The 19965-nt window shown below is 56.0% G+C and overlaps 1 protein-coding gene across 1 annotated transcript; it reads left to right on the forward strand.

The window, feature by feature from the left end:
• Positions 1-4858: 4858 nt before the first annotated feature.
• Positions 4859-6599, forward strand: LOC144166483 (histone H4-like). The gene is made up of 2 exons (XM_077695991.1): positions 4859-5110; positions 6203-6599. The coding sequence occupies exons 1-2, from the start codon at positions 4859-4861 to the stop codon at positions 6485-6487; spliced, it is 537 nt and encodes a 178-aa protein (XP_077552117.1). The 3' UTR covers positions 6488-6599.
• Positions 6600-19965: the final 13366 nt, after the last annotated feature.

Genomic DNA, 19965 nt, shown 5'->3' on the forward strand with positions numbered 1-19965 from the left:
GCCCCCAATCAACCAAAAACGGCCCTTATTGGGGCCAACCAATTGCGTGCAGTAGCTGGAGATGATGCTGCTGCCACCAGCCACCCACCCTGCTCTGTTCTCTCTTGGAAAATAGCTGCTGCTGCTGTTATTCTCTTGTCAGCATCGCATTTCGGGCCGCTGTTGACATGGCCGACATACCAGCTGTGCAATGATGGCAAAAAAAAAAGTAAAAGTCAGCATCAAAAAAAAAGAAAAATAAGCACACACGCACACACATACATACAAACCCATCCTGCTGGGAGCAGTAGCTTCACTCTGTGTTGTCAAATTGATGCACAGATTTCGTAGGCTAGTAGGAAACCTCGCGATTCAAGCTTTATTTATTTCTTGCGAGGGACTGTATACCCTCAGGGTGGCAAGGTTCAAGATTTAACAGCAGGGATAAGTTTTATTCCTGCAAGCACTGGTACAAGTGTTTGTATGGTTTTGGTGAAAAAGAAGCAAACTGAATCAATATTCTAACATTTGGCTCGAGTTTTGTGACCGAAAAGAAAAAAAAAACGATGTCCAGATACCGACCACCGTTTTCCAAATGCAATGCTGCTGTTTTGGAATTGCTGCTTGAAAAACTCGTGTAGCGAGTGTTGTAACGAACCAGGCAAGCTTCTCGCTTATCTGTTGAGGTTCCCCACGAAAGGAAAGCATCAGAGAAATTACTGAGTGGTTCAGTTTAAAAGGAAGAAAAAAATAGACTGGTGATAACAGAAACATCAGTTGCGCCAGCGACCTGCGTGAATCCATTTTCGCAGCAACAACCGCTTTCGGCGTCCCCACTAGACGCCGCGAGCACTCTATCGCTGCAGCCGCCTCACTGGCTAGTCCCCTAGCCAATCAGGCCTTGCGGAACCTGATGGGGGGTTCCCCCTCCTTCAGTTCGCCTCCGCTCGTCTGTCGTGCGTACGGTCGGTTGTTTTCTTTCATCGTCGTCGCGCTCGCTACTACCGCACTCGTCATGTCTGGTCGCGGCAAGGCATGCGGGCGCGTGTGAGCGTGAGATGTTCGGAGTTGTGAACTAATCCATGCTTGTGCTTTGAGCTTGCTTTTCAGCCTCCATTCTTGGATAGGATACAGCAAGTCTGAAGTCGACTCGGTGAGTCTTGGGGGTCTGTTGTTGTTTTGTGTGGTTCTCTGTCAGGCTAGCGTAGATAGGAGTGTTTCCTTATCTGTTCGCGGGCCGCGATGGCGAGCCAAGGTGCGCGGCTGCGGCCGTATACGTTTTTTGCGCGACTCCCACGTGGAGTGACGAATGTTGAGCTGGTGAAGCTGCTCGTGCAGCGCTTCACAAAGAATGAGTTGAGCGGCGTGCAGGATTTTTCGGCAGGCAGGTTCGAGGTTGTCTTTAAGACAAAGGACGCGGTTGATCGCTTTCTTGCCGATCCCGTCGTTGAGGTGCGAGGTGAGCAGGTTCGGTTTGAGTATCGAGGGTCGCGAGTGAAGATTGTGAGGGTATACAACTACCCTCTCGAAGAGCAGGACGAAGAACTGAGGCGCGTGTTAGGCGGGTACGGAACCGTGCACGCCATGCAGCGCGAGACGATCACAGGCTTCGCGGATTTCCTGTCAGGGACGAGGCGCGTGCGCATGGACATGGTTCGCCCTGTCCCAAACCTGGTGAAGATCCTGGATCGCTACGTCGCGCGTTTCGAGTACGAAGGCGTGGTGCATCAGTGCGTCCGCTGTGGTTGCACAGGCCACTACACGGCCGCATGTACTACGCCCAAGTGCTCGCGCTGCGAGCAGTTTGGGCACGAATCGTGCGAGGCACCGTGCCCGCAGTGCCAGGGCGACCACGCGCGGTATCAGTGCCGTGTCCGCTCGTTCGCGGTCGCAGGGCGGGCAGCCGCTACTACGACTGAAAACGCGGTACAGGTCGAGGAGAAGCGCGCCGACAACGAAATCGCGAGCGCAGACGCCGCGCGCGACGACAGCGTGGAAGCGGGAAACCACGTGGCGCCCGAGGGTGACGAACACGCCGCGCCGAAGGGCGATGACCCCACACCGGCGCCGGTGCCCGCGGAGGCCGCTGACGCGGCCGCGAAGACGGCAGCGCCATCTCTCGCCCCCGCCGCGGAACCTGATGCGGCCGCGAAGACGGCGGCGGCATCTCTCTCCCCCGCCGCGGACCCTGAAGCGGCGAAGTGCGAGGTGGTGGCGCCGCTCGTCGGCACCCCAGTAAAGAAGAAAAACAGGCGCAAGGGGAAGCGCAAGTTGTTTCAGGAGCGCAAAGAGGCAGGTTCAAGGAGGGGGCTGCGCAAGGCTTCGGAAAGTGAAGTCGAGCCCGATGCTGCGAGCCCTGTTCGCAGGCGCACAGTGTCTCCTGGCGCAGAGCCTAGCAGCATGGATGACGCTGAATTTAGCAGCACCGATGACGAACCCGAGATGGATGCGAGCGCGACGAAGTAGGGCAGTATATTAGAGTGCATCTCCTGCTGAACCATGTTTAAAACCCGTCAGTCCGCTTTTCTTCTTTTTGCCACTGTTTGTGCACTATTCGGCCGTAAACTGAACCCCCTAACCACTTTAAACATGGGCTACTCCCTCACCATTGCAACCTTTAACTGCCGCGGACTGACGAAGCCTTTTAAGCAGGCTGAAGTAATCGAGTTAGCCCGCTCAAAGCACATTGATATGTTGGTTCTACAGGAGACCTACATCCACCGAGTAGGGCAGATTAGGCAGTTCGACAGCAATTTCGGCACCAGATCTCTCTGGAGTTTCGGAGGGACGGGCTCTCGTGGCGTTGGAATTGTTCTAATGCCACAATACAAGGGCTCGATCCTACGTCACTCCCGTGACTCTGACGGTCGTGTGCTCTCGATCGACCTAGACTGCGGCACGCGCATCGTAAATATTTACGCCCCGAATAGCAGGCCGGCTCTACCGCAAAGAGAGTTCTTTAAGACGCTTGATTCCGAGCTCGTAGGCCCATCGCGACTCGTTCTCGTGGGCGACTTTAACTGCACGCTTCTCGCGTCCGATCGCGTTACGCGCGGAAGGGCGAACAACACTGGAGACCGGCGGGGGGTGCAGAGAACTTCGCGTGTTGGTTGACGAGCTAGGACTGGTTGATGCCTGGTCTTTACTTCGGCCGGGCCAGTCAGGAATGACTTGGACCGGCCGGGGCTCGCGGAGCAGGATAGACCGGTTCTACGTTTCTCCGTCGCTGATCCCGCGTCTCCATTCCACTTAGAAGATGGCCTCTGCACTCTCCGATCACGAGCTTGTTGCGTTGCGCTTCGCGGATTCGGACTTCGTGCCATCCTCGCGAGGGCCTTGGCGTCTGAACCCGCGACTGCTCGAAAACTCGTGCGTTATGGCACAGGTAGAACACCTCGTGCCCAGAGGGCGTCGGGCTTCGATGCAGAGCGGTGGGATGACTTTAAAAATGAAGTGCGCGAGTGCCTCAGGGCGTGGGGCAAGCGGCTGGCACAGGAGGAGCGCGCGGCGATTCAAGTCGTGTCAGACGCGATCCTCCTGCTCTCGTCGCCTGTTTCCTGCGGCCCTGGGGTAGCCGCTGCACTTGGTGAGCTTCGAAGAGAGCATCGCCGCCTCCTTCGTATCCGATGGGATGGCCTACGCGCTATCGCTCGCGCCGAACGTTGGGACTTAGAGACATGGTGTTCTCGCAACATTTTGAGGCGTAGGTAAGCGCGATCGTCCACTTCGCTTTCGTCCGTCATCGATCCCCACTCAGGCACCGTTGTGAGCACACCAGTCGCGGTCTTGGACGCAGCGCGCCGGTTTTACATTGACCTGTACAGAGCCGAGGCAACAACACCCGAACTGCCCCCTCGAAGGGCCGCAGGAACCACCCGCCGTGAGTGATGACCCAATCACCGAGGGCGAACTGCTCGAGGCACTTAAGAAATCGAAACGCAACCGCAGCCCAGGTTCGGATGGCCTACCTCCGGAATTCTACCTGAAGTTTTGGAAGCAGTTGGGGCAGCCTTTCACAGCCCTCGTAAACAGGCTGCTCAGTTGTGGGATTCTGTCAGCATCTCAAAGGGAAGGGCTGATCACTCTCCTGTGCAAGGACGAGGCGAGAAGCTCCGACCTGCGAGTCTGGCGCCCCATCACGCTGCTGAACTGTGATTATAAGCTGATTGCGAAGTGCCTCGCCTCAAGGCTGACTGATCACTTAAGCAGCATCGTAGGTCCGTACCAGGCGTGCTGCGTGCCCTTTCGCTCGACGCAGCTGCACGGTTTCGCTATTACGGACTTGTTAGACTGGGCAGACATTAGAGGCATTCAGGGGCTGCTTTGCAGCTTCGATCAAGAAAAGGCATTTGATGTAGTTGGCCATTCGTATATTTTCCAGACTTTGGCTAAGGCGGGTTTAACCCTCAACTTCCAGAACATGGTTCGTGTACTCTACAATGGGCCCACTTCCGCGCTTCTAATTCACGGCCGCGTCTCAGATAGCTTCTCTGTTGAGCGCGGGGTCAGGCAGGGCTGTCCTCTCAGCCCTGTCCTGTATGTACTCGCTATCGAGCCACTCCTACAGCGGCTCGCGTCTGATCCGCGCATTGGTAGTATTCCGTTGCCGCCGGGTGCCCCGCGTGTTCCCATCTTCGCCTACGCCGATGATCTGACGATCGTCGTGCCAGACGAGAGCTCTCTCTGCTCCGCGCTGGCCGTGATCGATCGGTATGGCCAGGCAAGTGGCGCGCGGCTCAACAAAGCTAAATGCTCGGTGATGTACCTTCGGGACGCACCACCGCAGCCCAAACACCGCCTCCCGGTGGCCTCGGAGACTAAGGTCTTCGGGTTTTGTTTCTCCGCGACTGGTCCATCCCCTAGTAACTGGAATTCCGCCATGACTAAGCTCCAAGTAAAAGCGCATGATTATGACTCGCTCCGCTGTCCAGTCACTGCCCGCGCCACGATCGTGCCGACTTTGCTGTTCTCGCTGTTGAGTTACGTCGCCTCTATCATAGCCGTGCCTGCGCGAACCAAACTTGAGGCGGAGCGCATCGTGTTCCGTTTCCTCTGGGGCGGCAAGCCAGACAAGGTCAAGAGGCAGATCGTGCAACTGCCCAAGAGCAAGGGGGGCCTAGGCCTCACCGATGTGGGAGTGTTGGCGAGAGCATTGCATGTGAAGTGGACACGGGCGGCGCTGGATTGCGACATTCCTTTAACCAGCTGCTTCGCGTCCTATTTTCTAAGCACCCGGCTACGTCTGTTCGCGCGAAGTTCCGTCCGCAATAACGTCGCCCGCGCGGGCACGCCATCGTTGTTTTACACAGGTGCGGCCAACGCCCTGTTCGACCTGCAGCAAATAACTCCAGATATAGACTTGTTCGCGACTCCATTGAAAGTGTTGGCGGAAATGCTGTCCCCCAGCCTCCCGCCGCATCTACAGCAGTATTCACTCACACGTCAGAAACCCAGTTGGCATTTCATATTGGCACAGTTCTTAGAGCCCAGTAGAGCAACTTTCCAGTGGCTGTTTGCGCGCGGGAACCTTGCTATCATTCCCACACGGAGGCAGTTTCCTGTGGGGTTGGTTCCAGCGCTCCGTAGGGCCTCTTGTTGGTTCTGCAGGGCGCCCGAGCCCACGGCGCATATCTTCCGCGATTGCGCACTCCCGCAGGCACTCCTTCGAAAATTGGCACAGTTGTTTGACATCCCTGGCATCCCGTATGAAACTCTGAGGTTTCTCAATCCGCTCCCGCGCGCAGCAGTAAACCAGTTCGTTTTGGTCCTCGTGGAGTGTTCCTATCAGGTTTGGGTGGCCCGCTGCGCTGCCGCTTACTCTGAGCAGCGGCCAGGCCTCCACGAAGTGCTTCCAAAAGTGTGGAAGGAGGTCTGGTTCCACCTGAAAAGAGAGCAGCGCAGGCTTGGGCCCCAGGGCTTCGCATTCACCTGGTGTATTCCAGCAGTAATCTTAGAGGAGGATGGTGGTGGTGTAAGGTGGTGTACTAATGGTTTTCTTTGTTTTTCAGGCTGGCTAACGTTCTTTCCTTCCTACGTAGCCATGGGCATTCACACCGCCACCCTTGCGCCCAGGGGGAAGGGCCGCCACTCTAAATCAAAAGATTCCCCCTCGCTCCGGGGGGCGAGTGGCGTTATCGGAGTTGAATGATGATGGTTGGTTGAGTTTTGCTGCTCCGGGGTGCGGCACATTGGTGCCAATCCCCCAACCATCTGACAACGGTAGGGACTCGGAAAAGGTGGAGCGAAGCGTCACCGCAAGGTTCTGCGAGACAACATCCAGGGCATCACCAAGCCAGCGATCCGTCGTCTTGCGCGCCGAGGCGGCGTCAAGCGCATCTCGGGACTCATCTATGAAGAGACCCGCGGTGTCCTCAAGGTGTTCCTCGAGAATGTCATCCGCGATGCTGTGACGTACACGGAGCACGCCAAGCGCAAGACCGTCACCGCCATGAACGTCGTGTACGCGCTCAAGAGGCAGGGCCGCACCCTGTACGGCTTCGGCGGCTGATTCTCTCCTGCTCGCTTCGTCTTGCCACCGCGAGGAAAGAAAGAGATCCCAAAACGGCTCTTCTAAGAGCCACATCTCACCCTACAGTGGGTGCTGCTTGACTGCTGCGCCGCGTGCCCAATCTTGTTCTCTTTGGTGTATGTGGGTGCCATCTGTGCTGCGTTTACGTGTCTGGTGCGAGCCGTTTCCTTCTCAACGTGTTCTGCAATGGCGTCAGTTGGGTGAGTGTTTATACCAGCGCTTTCTGCATCTGCAGCCGCTGTTTTTTGTCCCACCAATGTGCAGTGGCCGATTCGCTTTCTTGTCGCTGTGTACGCCACTGCCATCGATGTTCAAAGCGGGCGCCAGGGAAGTGCATTGTGGGGGATCGCAGATGGGCAAGGGCGAGCGCACCTCTCTCCCTCTGGGATGCGGAGCAAGCTTTGGCTTGTTCTCGCGTGCTACTGAAACCGAAACCGCGTTTCTCTCCTGCTTGTTGTTTCTTTCGCCATTCTCTGCTGCCAAGAGTAGGATTGGGAGCTTTCCGATGTCGCGTGTTACAAGGTGTAGGCATAATTCGTTTCTCCTTTTTCATGAGATGGCTTGGCATTTCTGTAGGCAGATTTTTTTAACCTTGACACGGCAGCAGCCCATGATGTCTACGGTGTGAGGAGCACATTTGCCATTTTAGCTTTAGGTTGTGGCTAATCACTTTTATTTGAACAGGAGCTCGGATTACTGCTGTGTGAGTTCAAATAAAATTGAACAAAAGATAGCTGTTGGTCGCCCACTTCAATTTTCTTGAACTTCTATTTATATATAATTGCCTACCGAGTGTTAGGTAGACATACGCTACGTGAAAAATATTACAGTGCCACAAGGCAGGCACCCACTACTGCCTGGGAAGTGGCCAATTTCGGCGTCATTTACCTGAAGAAATACTTGCTTGAGCACACAGGTCATTTTGCTGCTGAAATTAAACCTACTGTACATCTTGCTGAAAAAATTGTGTGGCTGACAGAAAATTATTTGTTTTGTTACGGCTTGTCAAACTTGGCTCCGAGACCAATTTTTTGCCAACTGTGTGGCTAAATGGTAGGAGCAGTGCAACTCAAGTTACAACCTTAATATTTAACCACAGCTTCCCATTAAAGTTATGCATAAGTGATTTGCATGGTATATTTATGTAAAATAAGGCCCAGTACATGTACTGGCGAACGTCTGGGAAGCATTTCTGCAAAATCCAAAATGCTTTTTTCTTGTTATGCAAGTTCTTTGACTTTGCGTGCGTCCCAATGTTTGTAATCGGGTTTTATACTATGAAATTCAGTGCGTCTGTGTGAGCAGTGTAAGCGTCAAAATTCGGTAAAAATTCGAAGGTTGTAACTTGTCCTACTATTTTGGGGCAAAGTTGGGAGCACATAGGCCTCTGAGCCAAGTTTGCCATTTTCTAATGGCCACTCTGAATTTTTGTCACGCAGCCAGACATGTTTTTCTGTTGGTATAGTAGGCGTAGTTTGGCCACAAAAATTACCAATTGCCTCTGATGAGTATTTGTGTAGATAAACAGCACTACATTTGGCCCTGGTGAGCGTTCGCATGCCATTCTGTGCTCATTACATGAATACAGAGCTCTGTCCTTGCCCTTTGCTGTCTGCTAGTGTTTATATTGTGTGTTAAGTGTCTTGTCTGTTGAAGTTTTTTAAAATTTCCATGCATTAAAGAAAAAAAATAAAAAGAGGCTCATCCTATATGCACTCGTAAGCTAGGCATTGCACTCAAACGTTATGCTTCCCTTTTTGGTTTCCACCACTCGCACGACCCAGGTTCGAATCCCGCAGGAGACGTTTTGTTTTTTTTTTTTTTTCATTCCGTGGTTCACCTCGCCAACATTTATTTTTATCGCGCCTGGTATCTGTTTATGGCAGATACCAGGATTATAGACAGAATTCAGGTGGCTTTGAGCCAGCTATCTCTTTGTGCCTGTCAGATCGTTTCGTGCCATCCCCTAGTTTGCTTTGCAAAGGCTAGCTATGGTGCTATGGCGCGACGATTTGCTACCTCTCCACAGCCTGAGAAGCATTTGTAAACAAGTGAGAACGCGCAAGAATGACGAAAAACGTATCTTGGACGCCCCCTAAATGATTTACTAAACGGTGCACACGCCAGCGGCGCATGTTTTCCAATTTTACAACTCCTGTTTTCTCGATTAAAGCGTGTTTCGACTGGCTGGGCTTTAATTAACGACCCCTCAGGGCGCCGCAAAAGTCACTGGGCGCGCTTCGTCCGTGCAGGCAGATCAAGGCTCTTTCGCAGCCAGCTCCAAAACCAAGACCGTCAGGCCAACTAAAATTGCACTGAAACGTTTGCCAGGGCCTCTACTGTACTGTCGCTGCTCGTTCGGGACTCTCACTTGTACGGAAAGGGCTGTTAAAAGGGTTACAACCCGCGCGGTAGGCCTCGCGCCGACCATTTCGGTCGCGCCGCGTCGGAGTTTTGGCGCTGGCATCGCCACCGTTCGTCAAACGAAAACGAAAATTGCACCATCGCGTAGCTCAAAGAATAAGCTTTCCAACAAGTGGTCTCACGACGCCGTGAGAACGTTTTTCGGCCCGCCAGCGAGCGGTGGAGGAGCGAGAACCACGCCTGGGACACTGAAAAGTCGCGTTCGACATGTTAATCGGCTTGCAGCTGAACTTTCCTTATCCTCACGTGAAATTCATGCATAGCATCGTGTTTCTGTGGCTCGCAGTAAAAAAAACGTTAGCTCAGCATGGCGAGACGATTTGCTACCTCTCCACAGCCTGAGAAGCATTTGTAAACAAGTCAGAACGCGCAAGAATGACGAAAAACGTATCTTGGACGCCCCCTAAATGATTTACTAAACGGCGCACACGCCAGTGGCGCATGTTTTGGAATTCTACAACTCCTGTTCTCTCGATTGAACCGCCTTTCGACGATCCTAGGCCTTAATTAAGTACACCAGAGCGAGCGCAAATGCACCGTGAACGATATATGAAGGACATGCTTGGAAAGCGAAACCGAAACAGAATCGGAACCATAGGGAATGTGGCGCGAAAAGCGCGCCTGGAAAGCAACATAATGAATTCTCAAAAAAAAGGCCAACACGCTGATGATGATCGTGTGTTCGCGCATTCTAGCGGGGGTTTAGTGAAGCAGTGTTTGATTTCATTACGAATATGCCAAGTAGATGGCGCCGCGCACTGCACCCATTTTTTATGTTTTTATGATTTTGTTGGTTGTGATTTATTGATTTCGTTTTTGTATTTTCATTCTTTTGCTTTTTATGCTGAATTTGTGCTTTCTTGTTCGTATTTTCAAACCTTTGCTTTTTTTGCTGAATTTGTGCTTTTTTGTTCGTATTTTCATTCCTTTGCTTTTTGTGCTGAATTTGTGCTTTTTTTATTGTATTTTCATTATTTAGGTTTGCGCGCGCGCTTTGCGTGGCAATATTCCACATATAGTTTCAAAAATTTCTGCGCGGCCCCTGCTGAGGTTTGGTTGACCAAGCCGCTCCTGCGGCCCCCCCCACTCACACACACACACAAAAAGAAAAAAACACACACAAAAAAAAAGAGAAAAAAAAACACACACACACACTAAATTAACCAAGCCGCCCCTTCCCTCCCCCGCACGCACAAAAAAAAAACACGCACACTGTACTTCGCGCCTAGCAGTGTATCCTCAGCTTAGCAAGTGCAACTCACAGCTATACCACTGAGCTTAACAACACTTAATTTAAGCTAGCGCCAATTATTATTTCTAAATTAAGATAACCAGACCTGTCCAAATTAGGCTGAAATTCGGATGCTGCAGATGCCTCCTCCAATAGCCCCTGTTCAGTTGCAACACAGTGCTCAATTAAAATTAATTGCTGCTACAAGACGACCCTGGCCTGATTATTTGAGTAACAATACGATACGAGCTCTCAAACTGCAACAATTTAACAGCAGAGAACCGTTATGCTCCAGTACAGATTGTTTAACTTCTTGACAAGTATGCAAAATGAGCTCATTTTAAAGGAGCAGTACCAACACCCGCGCCCTGCCGACTGCACGAGCACCACGTGCAAGCGACTGAACAGGGGGCTATTTTTCCTGACCTACACACGCAGCAAACATGTCTCAAACTGCACTGAAAGAAACACAAACAGCAGCAGCACCCACAACACTCAGGTCACTCACCATCCTCTTCGCTGGCAAAAGCAGCAGCTCGATACAAGTGAACGAACAATAGTGCGTCTTTGCGTTACACTGTGGTGCGCCGCGAAGATGAACTTTGGGACACTCGCAAGCCCGCGTTTAAACAAGTAGCAGCAGCAGCAGGCGTCGTCAAAATTCACTATCGCGAGGCACCCATAAGAGAAACATTTTGGCAGCCCCCATGTTTTCGTTTTGTTTTTATTTCCGACGAACGTACCTGCGTGCGGGAGCAACCATACGCACGCGCCAGCTTCGTCCGCCCCCAGGTCGGAAAGCTGCTGCTGCAGCAGCAGCGCCTGCACGAGAGAGACCAACACTTATTGTACTAATTAGCAGGAGGAGTGTGTTGGACAACAAACGCAGCACCGCGCGGCGCACGCAATTCGGCCCACATTTGCAAGATAATCACAGCCTCCTTCTTCTCTCCTCTGATAGATAACAACACTGTCATGCCGTTCGAGCATCTCAATAAAACATCAACGCTTTGCAATGAAGACTCCGTCACATTAAAGACTGCGTTAGCACTGTGACATAAGGCCTCGTGCTGCACACGAAATTACCAACACATTTTGCAAAACGCGCCCAAAATGCGGCCACCACAAGCGGCGTTTTTTTTTTCTGCTATTCAAATTTCCATTGTTTGAAGCACCTGCCCGCATTTCTTTTTGTAGCGCCCCGTTCGCACACGTGCGCTATCTGTCAAGATGAAAGCATAATGATAAGGAAACAGCCGCTAGATACTTTAAATTACACAAACAACAGCAACGAGCCACCGCGTTTCAAATTATAGCGCGCTAGAGCTGCCCCGTTAAGGAGCTGTGAAAATAGCACTGTCACATGAGTTCTTAAGCAGTGTCACCATAATAGGCTGCCGAAGCATAAGAAATGACTTACCGGCACCGTCGGCAGCACACACGGAGACCTAGCTCGCACCTCGCGTTACGCACGTCCGACTCCTCCGAAGGTTGGCGCCCAAAAGACAATGCGACATCTGTTCGCTGGACAGCACGGAAACGCCCGCACGCGATTGGCTGGAGACGGAGCGCGCTTCTGATTGGTTGCGCCGCAAGCGCCTCTTCCCCTCTTTTCGCTCCAAGAATGCTGGAATCTGCACTTTTTTTCCGTGCCCCAAATTTGCGCCCCTACAGTTACCGAACGAAAAGAGCTATCGATTTCATTCAAACGCTGTGTTGTTGCGCGCAACGTTTTCTCTTATCTGTCCAAAAATGGTAAACCTGGCCCAAACTGCGGTCCGGCTATGACGCGAAATGTCCGACTGACCATAAACGAGCGGTCCGGCGGCCAGTCGTGTTTTTCCACCGTTCCCCACTTTTGTTTTCACTGACTTACGATGTAATTTTCTCTCCCCTTCAGTTTATATTAGAATAGGCCGCGCCCCGTGGCAAGCCCTTCTCAGGGCTCATTAGGGAGGGCTCTCTCTTCCCCATACCTCTTTAATAGTTTACCACTACTCTCATCACTTTCGCACTCACCATGCTCCTTCCAACCTCCTAACACCCCATGGCAAACTCTGTCCCCCCACCAACTCCCCGTTCCCAACCTGTCCGCACTCCTATCCGCACTTCCGCACTATATCACCTGCCTACCTCTTAGCAATTGAGTGTGGAATGAGAGCGCTCAGCTCTATGAAAAGGGCCGCGCCGCAGGCTAGCGATGGTGACGGCGAGACGACCCAGGATTCCGTCTCGCCGTCTTCCTCGTCATCCGCCTCATCTAGCAGCAGCAGTGACTCCAACAGCAGCTCTGGTGAGTGCTCGCCCCCCGTTTCACCCCCACAGCGCCCCTCGCGAACGACACTTGACCATGATCGCCTCAGAACCCGAGGGCACAGCGCCGATAGCCCACTACAGCGAATCGCCTTCTGCCGCCGCGCTTGGACCCAACATCGCGAGCTAACGGCCTGCACGATTCCCAAACGGCCCGCTGCGACGCAGGAACTACCCCCCACCCCCCCCCCGCTCTTTCGCCTACGAAAAAGCGTACGCCAGGGACGCGTCCCCATAACACCGAAATTGCGCCGTCCAGCAGCACGACGCAAGCGCAACCAACCCCCCCCCTGAGACGCCTCGAAGGTCCCGGCCATTTTCTCACCAGCCTCCCGCAGGAAAAGAGTCGCTCGCGGCCATTTCTGAGGGCCCCCCGTCCCCCGCAAGTGGCAGCGAAGCAGATCTGGCAGCCGAAAGGAATGCAGAAGGCCCCCAGCCCCCGGACGTTGGCAGGGCATCACTTGGGGACCGACGATCCCAGCGAGAGCCGCGGCGATGGGGCGGAGGGTGTCCCCCTGGCCGCTACAGACGATCGCGAGGCAGCCCCAAACGGCACCTCTGGGCGGCTGCAGGAGAACACGAGAGCAGCGCCCGCTTCCCAGAACGTGTGCCTTCCTCCCCCCCCCCTAAGACGACGAAAACAGCGCGCGGCCCCCCGAGCGCGAACTCCAGCACCTCCTCCCCTGCCAACTTCGAGAGCAACGAGAGTCCCAGCCGCCCCCACGCGGATGACGCGGCCGACGAGCGCCTCCCTCCCCCGCTAAGACGACGCAAACAACGCGCGGCCCCCCGAACGCGACCTCCAGCTCCTCCTCCCCTGCCAACTCCGAGAGCAAGGAGAATCCCAGCCTCCCCGATGCGGCTGGGATTCTCCTTGCGGCGCCCTTCGGCGATGCGGCGCCCTGCTCGGGCTTCGCTCCCTCGGGGGTGTGCTCGTGCAGCCTTACCCCGCCTCGAAAGAGGGGCGCACGCGCGCGGTCCTGCGGGGCATAGACGCCGCTGGAGAGGCCGAGGAGCTGATCGCCCGAATAAAAACGCCGGTGCCCATCATCGGGGGGTCGCGGAAGGGACAGCTGCTCTTCATAACTTTTCTGGGCCGCCAGCCACCCACCCACGTGCACTTATCGCACATCCGTGTACCGGTTGAGATACTCACAGCACGAAACCTCCAATGCGGGCACTGTTACCGCTTCGGTCACATCCGGACGGCCTGCAGGAGCGCGGCTCGCTGCGCCAGGTGCGCTGCCGCCCACCCCACGCAAGACTGCGCGGCCCCAGGGCTCCGCTGCTGCAATTGCGGGGGGACCCACTGGGCTACGGCCACAAGCTGTCCCGCGCGCCTTACCGTGACAAACATGACGCTGACACCCCCCCCCCCCCCAGAGCAAACGACCCTCCCGCCCCCCCCCCCAGCCGTGAGGGAACGGCCTGCTAGCCCCCGTCGCCGGAGGGACCAACCTATGCAAGCCGACTACGAGCGCCAGCCCCCTCGGCTGCGCTACTGGACGAGGCGCGCAAGACCATCAAACACCTCACCAGCTACATTGAACACCTTGAACATGGGAAGTAGCGACCCCAAACCAAACACCCACGCCCAAGCAAATCAAGACCCTCCACCCTCCAGTGGAATTGCAATTCCCTCCGCAGACGCCACGACGACCTCTACGCGCGGGTCCTGCAACACCCTTACGACATCTTGTGCCTCCAGGAGACAGACACCCTTCCAGAGGAATGCCGACTGCCTGGTTACGTCGCCTACCATTGCGCGACAAAATGCTCCGAGCCGCACTGCCCGCTCACGCGTTGCGACAACACCGCGCACGCCCCCGGCCGCACGAGAGCAGCCTTATACATAAAAAAGTCCATCCCGCCCGCTCGGGTCGACCTTGGCGGCCCCCGGAGCGATCACCTCGAATGCGTGGCCGTCATGACGCGCATGGGGAACGCCGAGACGACGGTGGTGAGTGCCTACGTGCCACCCAACCGGGACTCGGACCCTGCCGAGCTGTGCTCCCAGGCTGCTCTCTGCACGCGTGATAAGATCGTGTGCGGCGATTTAATAGCACACCACGCCAGCTGGGGGAGCAGGCGTGCCAATAAGCGCGGCACTCAGCTTATTGACGCAATTACCACCTGCGGGCTCGCCCCCATCAACACCGGGGAAACAACTTTCGCAAAGCGCAACAACCGACAGTCTTGCATCGACGTCACCTTCACGTCAGAACACCTCAAGTACTCCTGGAGGCCGCAGGCCAGCACGTGGTGCTCGGACCACAAGCCCATTGTAATTGAGCCCGAGAGCAGCGGCGCCGCACTTGGCCGCGTTTACTCAGTGACTCACTGGGACCGCTTCTGCGAGCTGCTCACCGAATCTCAGCAGGATGACTTCCTCGGCGCACTCGAGCGGTCCCTCAAAGCGGCCACAACAATGGCCCACGCAGCCCCCTTCCAGCCGGCCCCGGACCTGAAGCTCATCAACCTGCGCGCCGCGAAACAGCGAGCGCAACGCCAGGCCCTCCGCTCCGGCGCGCAAGGTGAATGGACACTCTACAACCGCATCGACGCTGCACTTCGCCGCCACGCGAAAAAGCTACGGCGAGAAAGCTGGGTCTCCATCTGCGCTTCTCTCGAGAGCGCAGCGGGCACGGCGAGAGCGTGGCGGCTCCTACGCGCCCTCACCCAGCCCCCCTCGCCGGCAAGCTCCCCCTCCTCTCGCTGGCCATCGCCCAGAAGAAGCCACTCGCCGAGGTAGCCGAGGCCTTCGCCCCGCACGTCACCTCCTCCTACCCCCGGCCCCCGTCGGCCGCGCGCCGCCGATTGTAAACAAACCATCCCTCTCGGCTCCCGACGCGCGCGCGGCCGAGGTCATGAATGAACCTTTCACGGCGCAGGAGCTAGAGCGTGCGCTGGCGAAGGCGTAGCGAAAGAGCGCCCCGGGCCCCGACGGGATAACCTTCCAGGCCCTTAGAAACCGGAATCAAGACCAGCGCGCAAGTCTATTGGCCTATTTCAACATGTTGTGGGAGTGGGCCACGCTGCCCGATTCACTCACCCTGGCGTACGTCTGCCCCATCCTAAGGCGCGGCAAGCCACCAGCCGAGCTCGGCTCCTACCGGCCCATCTCCCTGACCTCTGCAGTAGGGAAACTGCTGGAAATGGTGGTGCTGGCAAGGCTGGAATGGCTCGCGGGGGAGAATAAATGGAGCCCCGAGCAGCAAGTCGGCATCAAACGGGGACGTAGCACGGCGGACTGCAGCGCGGACGTCGTCTCCACGTTCGAGCAGGCCAAGGGGAGCAAACACACCATGTTTTTGGTCCTGCTCGACGTGGAAAAAGCCTTCGACGCCCTCCCCCACACGACGATCCATGCCGCGCTTGACTGCTGCCGAGTGACGGGGCGGATGCGCGCGTACCTGGATGCCTTTCTGGGCAACCGCCACCTCCAGGTGCGCGTGGGGAAAACACTTAGCTCGGCCCGCCCCGTCACAGCAGGCGTACCCCAGGGCAGCGTTTTGTCCCCCTTCATTTTTAACCGCGCCCTCGCAACCTTCCCTACTGCATTCCCCCCCTCCGACTCCATCCCGACCCACATGATGCTTAATGCCGACGACATAGCCATCTGGAACTCCGCCCACACGGGCAGGCGGGAGGCTGCCCGCCAAGCCATCCAGGTGGCCCTGAACATCGTCGGCAGACAGCTCGAAGACCTTAGCCTGCGGGTATCGCCCACCAAAACTGTGGCCCTCACCTACCACCCCACGGCAGGAATGGCGAAACGAACCCCAGAGCTCTCACTGAATGGCATAACCCTGCCGTGGAAAAAGAAAGTGGTATACTTGGGATCCACACTCGACAACATGCTCTGCTGGCGGCCCCACCTCAAATCTGCCCGGGCCATGGCCGCCACGGCTCTGCAAGCCATAAAGAAAATCATGGCAGGTGGGCGTGGCTGCACCCCGGAACTAGCCGTGCGCATCTACACGGCCACTGGCGTCAGCCGTATACTGTACGCGCTCCCGCAGGCCAAGTTAACCCCTGCTACCTGGAGGAAGCTCGAGCTACAACACCGCGCGGCCCTGTGCCTCTGCCTCGGCCTCCCCAACCACTCCCGCATCGTTGAGACCCTCGCCGAGGCCCGATCGTGGCCCCTGCAGTCCCTAGCTATGCCCTACGGACTGAACTTCATAGCGCGTCTGAAACTCGCCCCAGACGGCCACACCCTCGTCGAGCGGTTCCGCCAGCTACCCCACTCGCAAGTCTTCCAGCTCCTCAACACCTACGAAGAGCTCGTGGGTTCAGACCCGCCGCCCATAGACCCGCCCCCCCACCGCAGCGCGACGCGGGTGCGCGCATCACCACCACGGTCCCCGGCGTCAGGAGCAAGCGCCTCACCCCCCCCCCTGCGCATTACAACAGGAAGAAGCGTGCCTGCTGCACGAGCGCTACGCAGGCGCAGTCAAACTGTACACAGACGGATCCGTGCTGCCCGGCCCCCCAGGCTCCGCCGCCGCCGCTTGCGCGGCCCCCGAGCTAGACCTGACGGTGCAGGGCCGACTCAGCGTTTGCCTCCAGCTCAACAACAGCCGAGCTGGTAGGCCTGCACCTGGCGGCGGACGCCCTGACGGAACGCCGCGACATCAACCAGGCTGTTATCCTCTGCGACAGCCGGGCGGCCCTCCTGCGCCTGCAAAACCCAAACAAACACGGGCCGCTTGTGCGGCAGCTCGCCAAGAAACTGCGCGACCTCCATTCAGAGGGGAGGCGCGTCTCGCTCCACTGGGTGCCGGCTCACGTGGGACTGGCGGGCAACGAACTCGCGGACTCGCTCGCCAAGGCGGCCCACTCGGCGGACACGGCCGTCTTCGAAGCGGCGACCAAGGGCGATGAGGCGCGCCACTGGATTGCGAAGCATGCGGGCCTTCAACATCCGCACCCGCGACTGGTCGACGGAAGATCACCGGGGCGCATCCCGAGCTGCACTTTCGGCCGCGCGGACTGCAGCCTACTCCTACGCCTCCGCACGCGCAGCGCTTTTTCCACGGCCCGCCGCTTCTTCTTCGCACGGGCCGCCTCCCCCAACTGCCAGCACTGCGGCGAACTGGACAATACTGAGCATGCCCTACTTCGCTGCAGCCACCACCACGCCGAGCGGGCCAAGATGCTGCAACGCTATGCTGCCCTCGGAGTTGCGTGCAGCACGCGGGAGGAGCTACTCTTCCCCTCGGCCACCCGTAGACGGGGCGCGGCACTCACCGCACTGCTGCAGCACCTGCATTCTACCGGCCTGGCCAAGCAGCTCTAAAGTCCAACGCCCCCGCTGCGGTCGCTCTCCTTCCCCCTTCTCTTTCCTCCTCCTCCTGCCCCCCCCCCCCCCCCCCGCCTCCGTTCTGGCGCTCATGTGCGCGGCTCCCCGTGGTCGCCGCCGCACGAACTCTGAGCCCCCTGCGGCGAGCGGGGCCTCCTCCTCACGGCCAAGAAGAAGCCTCAAAAACTCTCCTGGCCCAGTGCTCGCAACGCAACGTGTGTGTGTGTGTGTGTGAGTGACACGGTGCGGACGAGCAGGAATGTGCCCATACGCCTCCCAGTACCCCCAGCATGCCACAAAACTATCCTGTGCCGCAAACACCCCGCACACACTGCCAGAACGTCCCATCCTGAACTCAGCAAACAGTTTGCATGCGGCGCGCGCATTTTTAACCAAATATCTAATGTTACCAGTATCAATGTCAACCTGTTCGTATGCTGTACCTTTGCCCTCAACCTATATTAATCATGTATCCCCAATCCATCGTGCCCAGTATTTACCCCCGCAAGCCCCTTATTACGCCCCCTGTAACCCGCTTATCAGCTATCCCTACATATATCCGCCACCACTCATATCCTGCTGCCCCTTATCATGTACCCCTATAACTTGCCATACGTGTTTTTTTCTTTTTTTTATTTTCTTCTATAGTGTCAGACATTCTTTGCACTGCTGCCCTCGCGCCCCCCCGCACTTGTTGTTATTGCTGTCTGTTGCCCCCAGTACTGCTACCTTCGCGTCTCTCACATTCGTTGTTGATGCCGTCCTTTTTTTTTCCTTTATTGACCTCCCCCACCATGTCGCACTCTGCTCCCGTGCGCCTCGCCGCAGCCCCTGCTGCACTACTCGCAGTGTTAGTCGCTCGTTTATGATGCTGCCGTCGCGTCCCCCCCACACCTGTTGTTGTTATGGTCTACACTGTCGCTTTCGCGTCTCTCGCATCATTCGCTGATGTCATCTGCTAATTTTGTTGTGACCCTCTGTTATTCTATTCTGTATTCCCGCCTGCCTTGCTGTACTGCGACGTTTACATGTGTGTGATTCTTGGCATCTGCTCACTCACCTTCTGCCTAAATCCTTCCCCCCCCTTTACCTACTCTTTCGACTCTCCCACCCTCCTCGCTTCCGTTCGGCCGGTTGAGGTGTCCGCGAAACGCCAGACAGTTACCCGCCTCTTTCCCCCTCCCCCCCAACAACCACTTCCTCCTCCTCCGACAACTTTGGTCGCCACGTAAATTCGCATCGCCACAGTTTCCTAACAAAAAGAGCTATCAATTCGATTCAAATTTTGCGTTGTTGCGCCTTGTGTTTTCTCTTACCTGAGCAAAAATGGTGAACGTGGTGCAAATTGCGGCCTGGCTACGACGCAAAATATTTTGCTTACCATGCAGATTTTGCGAACGAAATAAGCTATCGATTTCATTTAAAGCATGCCCTCTTGCGCAATACGTCTATTCTTACCTGCGAAAAATTCACACACCTGGTGCGAACCACAGTTGGGCTGCAGAAGGAAACGTGGGGCACACCATAACCGATCTTGGGGCCCACCACTGCGCGCCCCTTGCAAGGTGCTGGTTTGAAAAACAAAACCATTTGATAACTTTGCATTAGCAACCTTCGATTGGCCCTGTGAAGGTGACGCGGGCTCCCTGTTCGTATATTTTGCTGTTCGCGGGGGCCCGACGCCGCGCTCCGCGTCGTCGCCACACGACAGCGGTTTGCGCCGACTTACGAAACGACGCGCGGGCCTTGGAAAGCCGTTTTCGGCTTCAAACTGAGATTTCTTTATTGTTCGCGTAAAATTCACGCGTACCATCGTGTTTCTGCGGCTCGTTGTAAAACAACAAAAAAAAGCAAAAAAAAACGTATAGCTCAGCACGGTGAGACGCTTTTCCGCCTGTCCACAGGACGAGAAGCATTTGTAAACATAGCGAAACACGCAAGAATGACGAAAAACGTGTCTTGGACGCCCCGTAACTTATCAACTGAGCGACGCTCGCGCAAGCGGCGCATGTTTTCCGATTCTACAACTCCTGTTATCTCGATTGAACCGTGTTTCTAGTGTCTGGGCTTTGATTAACGACCCCTCAGGGCACCGCAAAAGACCCTGGGCGCGCTTGGTTTGCGCTGGCAGATCAAGGCTCTTTCGCGGCCAGCTCCAAAACCAAGGGGGTCAGGCGACCTAAA

The sequence above is a fragment of the Haemaphysalis longicornis genome, unplaced genomic scaffold, assembly GCF_048455015.1.
Source record: "Haemaphysalis longicornis isolate Haplotype H1 unplaced genomic scaffold, Haemaphysalis longicornis Haplotype H1 scaffold_173, whole genome shotgun sequence".
In the NCBI taxonomy this organism is placed as follows: domain Eukaryota; kingdom Metazoa; phylum Arthropoda; class Arachnida; order Ixodida; family Ixodidae; genus Haemaphysalis; species Haemaphysalis longicornis.